This window comes from Rhincodon typus, chromosome 16 (assembly GCF_021869965.1).
Source record: "Rhincodon typus isolate 14 chromosome 16, sRhiTyp1.1, whole genome shotgun sequence".
NCBI classification, from domain to species: Eukaryota; Metazoa; Chordata; class Chondrichthyes; order Orectolobiformes; family Rhincodontidae; genus Rhincodon; species Rhincodon typus.
Window position 1 is genome coordinate 32,286,756 of NC_063347.1, and position 9,949 is coordinate 32,296,704.

The 9,949-nt window shown below is 38.4% G+C and overlaps 1 protein-coding gene across 1 annotated transcript in view; it reads right to left on the bottom strand.

Moving 5' to 3' along the window:
- Window positions 1–9,949, bottom strand: part of fhit (fragile histidine triad diadenosine triphosphatase) — a 492,319-nt gene that overhangs the window by 2,579 nt on the left and 479,791 nt on the right. The window contains exon 3 of the mRNA XM_048606730.1: window positions 879–1,024. Within this exon, the coding sequence (XP_048462687.1) occupies window positions 879–1,024 (146 nt within the window). The remainder of the gene's footprint in view (window positions 1–878; window positions 1,025–9,949) is intronic.

The following is a 9,949-nucleotide window of genomic DNA, read 5'->3' on the forward strand; positions in this document are numbered from 1 at the left end:
GCTGCTTAGCCTGTTGTGTTCATCCAGCTCTACACCTTGTTATCTCAGATTCTCCAGCATCGGCAGTTCCTACTATCTCTCAAGCTTAACTAAGCCAATTACTACTTTGTCAGCCTAGTCTCAATCATCAGCAATGTAAAGTGTCATCAGTGGTGTTATCAAGTGGAACATACTGTTCAATAAGCTGTTTACAGATGTTCAGTTTGAGTTTTATCAGGATCACTGACTCCAGACCTCGTTATAGTCTTGAGCTAAGTTGAATTCAGGAGCTAGATTGTAGAGAATGAGGAGAGAGTGACAATGAGTAGTCATTGGAGTACCATTTAACAATATATGGCACCACAAAGCCTGAATAAAGCAGATGTCATTGGGACTGTTGGGAAGTGCAGAGACCAACTTGGCAATGAGAAAAGAAACTTGATGAAAGAAGTTGCATGACATGGGAATTTGTATGGAAACAAGATGAGAAACAAAAACACAATTTAAAAAAAGAAGAAAGGGCAATGAGGCAGGTGGCTTCTTTTTCCTTTCAATTTGTCTTGTTTCATTTTATTTCCCTTCTTCCATGGACAATGAATGAAACTTTTTTGGATTATTGCATGTCTGCTAAATTCTGTTTTGGAAATAGGAGCTGTTTTGAATACCTTTAAACTAAATGTGAAACTCAGCAAAACAACTAAGAACTCAGCACAGATAAGATGCAGCAGGTAAATATCTTTCAATCTATAAACTGAACAACACTTCTTCAAACTTACATTCTTCAAATTTCCCAGTTGTACAATCATTATGAATACTGCACTGAATTTTGAGGAGTTAAAATATTTCAGTGAAGCTACTGTTCATTCATTACTTATAGGAATCACAGTTAACTTACAAACCTGAATGACAATGGTCAGCGATCTTGCTTTGAAATGCTGCTCCACAACCTTTGCGACTTTCTGGCTCGTCTGAAACAAGTCTGTCAACTCATCTGGTTGTAGATCTCGAAAACGTTCAATTGGTCTGATTGGACAAACTAACACATCTTTATCACAGATAGTCAAGGAAAATAACCATGTGAAGTTCAAATAAGAATAAATTATATTAAACATCAGTCGCAAAAATTTACAAAACAGAACAACTTTGTCTTTTATATATAATCCATGACAAAAACCTATCCTCTGAAAGCTGTTAAAGAGATACTTTAGAGTCAAATCAGACAAGTGATTAGCACCGTATTATGATGTTTCATGGCAGCAATGAACAATCCCAGCTTCATTGAGCAGTTATTTTTCTGATGGCTGCTCTTCAAACAAAACAAGGTTGAAATAAAAGTTAAGGTATTTCTTCCTTTAGAAACAGAACAGTTTCTGAAAAGTCCCTTCCAGAGATTTTCTTTCATCAAAATTTCCTTCATATCAGTGAAATTTGTCACAATGTTTGACTTTAGACTGTTGGTTCAAATGTGATGCTTACACTGAGATTTTGAGATACAATTTACTGGTAAAAACCAATTTACATTATCCTTAACCTGTACCTTGAAGTTTATTGCTGAAATAACATAGCACTAGTGTAGAATATGCAAAACCTCTGACAGGTATTTTCAACTGAAAAGATAATGCCAGTGCTAATAACACTGAAAATTGCAACAGGTTCTGCAACTACACTTTAGGTCATTTCTTTTGATTTGATAACTAGATTGTGCCACCTGTTGAAGCCACCACAATGCTGAAAATGGAATTAAACTAACTCACAGACTCCATCTATATGCTTCGCAAGTAAAAGATTCTGGAATGTATTTTAAGGTATTTACACATCTTGGAATACAGCTTGATGTGTCACTAAGTCTTCACTCCTGCATGTTATGACAGTATCTGAACTGTACCATACACAGCTGCATGCTGAGTGACGGTGGCACAGTGGTTAGCACTGCTGCCTCACAGCGCCAGGGACCTGGGTTCAATTCCAGCCTCAGGCGACTGTCTGTGTGGAGTTTGCACATTCTCTGTGTTTCTGCAGGGTGCTCTGGTTTACTCCCATAGTCCAAAGATGTGCAGGTTAGGTGGATTGACCATGCTGTAGCATCCAGAGATGTGCAGGCTTGGTGGATTAGCCATAGGAAATGCAGGGATGAGTCTGGGTGGGATGCTCTTCAGAGGGTCGGTGTGGACTGAATGGCCTGCTTCCACACTACAGGGATTCACTCTGCAGAGTGATTGCGGGGCAGCAGAGAGAAGTTTAGCCAGTTTTTTCAATCCCTTTTATACTTTGAATCACATTGAGCTACATACCATATCTCTAAAATACTTTATGCCCCTGAATGTTCTATTTGTGCTTGTTCTCTGTTTTCTGATACATACAAAGAAGGAAGAACAGTACAGTACAGGAGCAGGCCCTTCAGCCCATCAAGACTGCATCGACACGAGATGCCTTTCTAAACTAAAATCCCTCTTGCCTCTATGCAGTCTGAATCCCTCTATTTCCAGCCTATTCATATATCTGTCAAGATGCTTCTTGAACATTGCTATTGTATCCACCTTCATCATCTCCTCTGGCAGTGCATTCCAGGCACTTACCACCCACTATGTAAAAAAACTTTCCTCTTACGTCTCCTTTAAACTTACCCCCTTTTATCTTAAACGTATATCCTCTAGTAATTGACATTTCTACCCTGTGAAAAAGACTCCTACTATCTGTTCTATGCCTCTCATAGCTCTGTAAACTTCTATCAGGTCACCCCTCATCCTTCAATGTTTAAGTGAAAACAAACCAAATTTATCCAATCTCTCCTCATAGCTAATGGACAACATGGACAACATCCTGGTAAACCATTTCTGTACCCTCTCCAAAGCCATTACATCCTTCTGATAGTGTGGCAACCAGAGCTGTATAAATTATTCCAAATGTGGCCTAACTAAAGTTCTATACAGCTGAAAAATGACTTGCCAATTTTAATACTCTCTGCTCCAACCGATGAAAGCAAGCATGCCATATGCCTTCTTGACCACCTTATTGACTTGTGTTGCCACTTTCAGGGAACGAGGACCTTTATGCCTAGATCCCTCTGTATATTGAGGGTTCTAAGGGTTCTGTCATTTACTGTATATTTCCATCCTGCATTTGATCTTCCAAAATGCATCACTTTGCATTTGTCTGGATTAAACTCTAACAAGTGCATCTACCGAGCTTGGAAGTGAAAAAGTATTTTGATACATTTTTTGTTCATTTTGTTTTCACAATTTATGTCACTTCTTTGATTTTCTCCTGCCTTTATTATACAAAAAAAGACTTGTACTGCAATAGGCTGGTGCAACATTAGGTGTCGCTGGGTACTTTAAATGTTGGTATTAAGAGTCACAGTTAACTCAATAAAGTTGGAAAAGTCAAAGGCCCTGAAGCAGGTTAAGTAAGCAGAACTTACAGAAATTATAAACTTACAAATCCTATTATATGTATTGAGGGGCTTGTTAGTGCTGGTTGGTTCCATATCCATATCCTATTATAACACACATAGTAGCACAAATAACCTTCAGTCTAATTTCTACAAGTACGTGACAAACATCCACCAGTTATCCAAAAAGCAATTAGAGAGAACCCATTAGCAATGGACCACATCAGACACAATTTCCTTGATGCATGACAGAGGCCATAGTGTACAGAAAGGCAGGAAAACTAACAAAAATATTTCCTTCTGCCGAGATTGTGTATGTCACAATTAGATTACTTCAATGATCAAAAATCATTGAAGCAGCCCTAACCCTTTCCTGTCCACTGCTGAAATCATCAGAAAGAGATCTATAACATTCTATTTGTAACAGACTCTGAAAATGAGAATGTACATAACAATCAGACCCTCGTTCCAATGATAGCTGCTAATCTTCTTTAAGCAGTGGGAAATCAGGAAGAGAGCTCAATATATTGTAATGGCCTCTGTTCACTGTTTTGGATCTGGTGTATGCTTGATATGAGATTTTAATTATATGGCCCAGAATCTTCTGCAATGATGTAACTTGTAACATTACCCAAATATTTTATGAAGTGTTCTGGGTGAAATGAACGTGTGCAATGGCACTTTTAAATATTCATAGCTCCCACATAACTTCCTTAAACTTCTGAACTGCAAGAAGAAAACTGAAGAAGGCTCAGTCTGCTCAGGGTTGTATCAAGGCAGTGATTTTTGTTTTTCAGTAGAATCAGTAACCCATCCTTTTATTCTTTAAATACTTGGTTACGAGCTCACAGTCCTCAATTTCTGCAGTTTGCCACTATGGTAATTCAGCAAAGATAAAGATTTCCAGAACATCTTTTGGCCTTATTTTCCTTTTTGATTCAGTTCTAAAAAAAATCCTCCTCAATGTCTTTTTCAAAAGCAGATTTACCTTAGTGTTCTCCCAACTCCTGATTTACCTCCATTCACCTATCTTCACAGATACTGATTTAACTTGGATGTTGAGTCATAAATTTCACAGAAGTTTGATCTTCTACGAGAAAGGGAAATGAGTAAGTAGCTCCAAGTTAACGACACTTAAGGGACAAAATTCCTTATTTTGTGATTTTGTTTCTTTAGATCTTTTAACCTAATGGCGACCAACTTCACAGTCCAACATAAACTTATTTAAATTCCTTTTTTAAAATTCATCCACAAGATGAGGGTGTCATCGGTTAGGTCAACATTTATTGTCCATCCCTAATTGTGATCTGGGTCAACCACATTACTGTGGGTCTGAAATCATATGTAGGCCAGACCAGGTAAGGATGGCAGTTTCCTTCCCTCAATGACATTTGTGAAGCAGGTGGGTTTTTCTGACAATTGACGATGGATTCACGGTCATCATAAGACTCTTAATTCTAGATTTTCATTGAATTCAAATTCCATCATCTGCCAAGGTGGGATTCAAACCCAGGTCCCCAGAACCTAAGTCTTTGGATTAACAGTCCAGCATTTCTACCATTAGGCCATCACCTCCCTGTATCCTCTCAAAATGGATACCTATTTGGGTGTCAGCCTGGACTCAATGGTTGCAGTTGTATCTGAGGGTAACAGTATTAAGTTAAAGCCACACTCCAGAACTTGCACACACAATCCATACTGACATTTCAGCTCGACACCGTTTTCAGATAAGAAACTCATTTGAAAGGTAGAGAAAGTTTGAGCATACTTGTGTACGTGTGCGACTAGAATATTCTCAAGTCTTCTCAATCTTTTAAGTGCCTCAATCAAACAATCCAACCAAATGAATCTTTGCTCACAAAACTGTCCATGGTCATGATTCTCAAATGAGAATATCCTCCAACTGCATCTATCAGGTGGGGAGAGATAAGTTATTTTTGTGATCTTTTAATCACAATTATTTCAGTACAATTTTAAAAAAACTTCACCCATCCAGCTCATTGTTTTATTTCCTTAAATACTTATGTCATAAATATCTACTTGTCAAATTTAAAATTCAAAAGATTCCCTGATTGCAGGTTCCTAGACAATGCCTGATCTGCTTTTACAACACTTAAATGAGCTGAAATGTCAACTTTAGCAATCAGAGAAGAAACATGCCTGTACGATCAGCATTACTTTGGATCCTGATTAATTATGCTGATCTGTGCCCCCTTATGCATATTTTAAATTTAGGCATATTCTCGGAGAGGTGACAATAGGAAAACATTTTGCTGTAACTTGACATTGATAAAATTGACTGATCCACAGGTCTCGCCTTAAGGTCACATTCAAGGAGGAAAGTCCACATTCCAATTCACAACTGGACAGAAAATTTGTAAAACTTCCTTCAGAAAAAAACATAATGATGATAATATTCTTATTCTTCAGGCTTTGAAATTTTCATGTCATTTTCATAAATGGAACTGGCTGAATATTTCTTTGTGGGATGGATTGCACCAAAAACTCATGGAACAAACAATTTACTTCTGCAAAGAAATCTCAGAATCTAGCAGCAAAAGAAGTGAGCATTTGGTGCATCATTCATGTACTGGCTCTCTGAAAAAAAGCTCTCTATTTATTTTACTGCCCTTTACTGCTAGAACTTCAACAACTGTTAACATCATATGCCCTGAAAAGGCAGGATAAGAACATCGTAAAAACTAAAATTAACATCTGAGCTAGTGCCAACATATTAGCACTACACATCTTGAAAGTCATACTGAAGTCAATGGCTTTTCATGGTATAGGCTAAAAGAAGTCATCTCACAGCATAAAATAAATCACCAGCTGTGTCCATTGGCAGAAGCACACAATGGAGCCAATATGGCAACTCATCTAGCTTCTCAAAATCTTCTACTTGCTCAATAGCAATGGGCCAGCAGTGGCAGGACCATCAGCATGCTCAGATCCCATTACAGTTATGAGATTCAAACTGCATCCAATCGAGTGGAACAGTGGTATGATACAACCGAATCAATGATCTCAAACACCTGTACCCAGACCAATTTTAAGGGTAGTGCAATATTTCATCTTAAGGAATATGCAACTGATCCTCTAAGGAAGTGTAATTTACACATTCAGGAAAAGCTTCCAGGGGAACTGAATACGATGGAGCAAAATGGTACAATTCAGAAGGTAGATCTTCACACAGGTTGTCATAACTCCAGAACATGTATTTTAAAGAAAGATGGTTCCATAAGAATATGTCTTGATCCAAGTCACCTCAACCCGTCACTTAAAAGGTATCCACATAAAATAGTGATGGAGGAAGACTTAAATCCTAAATTATCCAGAGCCACATTCTTTTCTAAATAATATGTGAAGCATGTTTACAGGTCTATTTATTTAACAGAAGAATCCTAGGACCTTAAGCTCATAAGAAATAGGAACAGAAGTAGGTCATTTGGCCACTTGAGCCGTCTTGCCGTTCATGGCTGATCCAATATTCCTCATGTCCACTTTCCTCTCCTTTTCCTAGAACATTTAATTCCCCTAATAATCTATCTATCTCAGCCTTAAATATACACAAGGACTCTGCCCCCACAACTCTCTGTGACAAGGAATTCCAAAGACTCATAACACTCAGAGAATAAATTCCTCCTCATCTCAGTCTATCCTAGGAGCTTGCATCATTTAGGATACCACTTGTATGTACTTTTTCCAGTGGTTACTATTTGAACTATTAGTAAGCCAAAAATTATTCCAGCAGCACATGGATAGGATTAATGAAATGTCCTTGGATTTGTTTGGGTATCTGAAGATATCATGATCATAGGTAAGACAATGGTATATATCATCACAATTGATGGTAGCAACACAGGAACTGGAATTTAATAGCATGAAGTGTCAGGTCAATGACAGCCAATAAAACTTCTTCAAGTCCGTTTATTTCATCCACGAGTGTGTCCCAATCTAGGTAAGATCAAGGATACATATGCCCACTCCAAAAGGATAATAATGATCGGCAGTACATTCCTCAGATTTTTCATCTCATCACATATTCCCAACTTTGTGTGAAACATATTCTGCCAAGAGATTTCCCCAAAGAGGATATCTCCAGTAGTAGAAAAACAACCACCAGTACATTTATGATTCTCTCAGCAAAATCTTGAAGCACAATACCATGACTCCAGGAAAGATATGAATCTCAAAGTGGATGCATTGCAAAAAAACCTAGGAGCATATCTTTTGCAAGACAAAAAAAAATTGCATTTGGTTCAAAAACCTTTTTATCTGCAGAAAAGCTATTCCAATATAGAGCGTGAGATGTCAACTCTGATATTTGGCATCATGTAATTTCACACCGACTTATTTGTTAAAAGAAAGGCACTGTTGAAACAGAACATAAGCCACAAGCATTGGTCTGTTGCAAACTACTGAGTGCACTGCCACATTTGCAGTGTCAACTAGTCAAAGTGCAAAGATACAACATTCAAATGAAACATAAGCCAGGTACCAGGTTTATCGCATTTAACATGCTGAACCAAGATATATCTCTTCATCTACTTATTGCTGTTCTTGACTATCAAGTTGAAGATGTTCTCTAAGTTGAACTGTAATGCTCTGGCCAGAGACAACTGCAATCAGGAATTGCCGAAGATGAGGAACTACAAGAGTTGCAGAAGACCATTAGCCAAGTATGTCCTGACAATATTAAAAGGATATTTCAGAGAAATTGTCTATTTTTGCCATAGAAAGAAGAACTTGGTATATCACAATAAGTCATTCTCAAGAGCAATCCTAATAGTAAAAATGTTACGCCTAGATATCACGTCCACATTATACCAGGGACATATGATTATTGAATGCATAAGACAGCTACTGCATGAATGGGTGTACTAGCCAGAGATGAATCAGGATATTCAATGACTCAAACTAAACTCATCATTCCCAACAATGGAGGGAGATTCTACATCCACATAATGTTCTACATATATATGTACATAAATGAAAGTAGTAACAGATCTATTCACAGTTTTCAGGGAACACCACCAAATTTCCAAATGGTTGACAACTTAGCAATATGAGTATGACCATCATTGAAACAATGAGCAGTATTTTTGGTTTATTCAGTACACCAGATTAGATGGTATCTGACAATGGACCACAGTTCACAGACAAACTGTTTCAAGACATGTGCAATAAGAGGAATGTGACCCTTATCATGTATTCACCTCACTATCCACACTGAAATGTTCGAGGAAATATATGGCAGGTACTATCAAATTAATGAGCAGGGTGGCATAGTGGTACATCTGCTAACACTGTTGCCTCACAGCGCTAGAGACCCGGGTTCAACTCTAGCCAGTTTCTGTGTGGTGTTTGCACATTCTTCCCATGTCTGTGTGGATTTTCACTGGGTGCTCCAATTTCCACCACAGTCCAAAGATGTGCAGCTTAGGTGATCAGCCATGGTCAATGCGGGGCCGGATCGGGGTGGGATACTCTTCAGATGGTCGGTGCAGACTTGCTGAGCCTCATGGCTTTTGTCTGCACTGTAGGGATTCTCTGACTCTATGAGTGCTGAATAACAAAACAAGATTTTCGCATTGGATTGCTGCATATTCATGCAACATCAACAGAGAAGAGATTATATCCCCAGCCCATGCTTAATACCTCACAAACAAAAACAAAACACTGAGGAAGCATTCTGAGTCAGGGTCACTAGGCCTGAAACATTAACTCTGATTTTTCCTCATCGATGTTGCAAGATCGGCTGAGTTTTTCTAGCAACTTCTGTTTTTGTTCCTGATTTACAGCATCCACAGTTCTTTCAATTTTTATCACTTAAGACTCGGAAGGCAAGTGTAAACAACCTCGTCCAGCAACCAATTGTCTAGACATTTTGAGACAAAGGACATTCTTCTTCAAAGACTGAGTTATATGACAAGTAAAATCAAAACTGCACACTAACCAGAAAGTGCAAATTAGAAATCGAAATACAATATATATATATCTGGATACTAGCAAAGGCTTGTTAAATATGTAACCAGCTCCGATCATACAAAGTCTTATGGATCACTGTGCTATATTGCAAATGAACAGTACCCATCTCAGACCTATAAGCAACACATCAATGGTACAAGAATTGACAATTGCACAATGACGCTGAGTGTTAGCAACCAGCAGCCAAGTTGTCAAAAAAGTGCAACGTAGAATAATATGTACCTCTCCAGGTGGGCATATGATCACCAGATCACAATAAGATGTCAAATCTCCAAAGTGTCATTTTGAAATTTGAACTGTTAGTTTTGTCAGAGATAATAGGAACTGCAGATGCTGAAGAATCTGAGATACAAAGGTGTGGAGCTGGATGAACACAGCAGGCCAAGCAGCATCAGAGGAGCAGGAAGGCTGACGTTTCGGGCCTAGACCCTTCTTCAGAAATGCTTTTGTACCTGGTTTGCTTCAGGACATGGTCGAGCAGTTTCAAGGCCGAAGAGATTACGAGAGATGCAGTGGGAGAGAGATCCACTGAGGTTTTTCCAGAGGGAGGAGGGTAACTTCTTCAGGGTAGGCATCCTTAGAAGAGGCTTC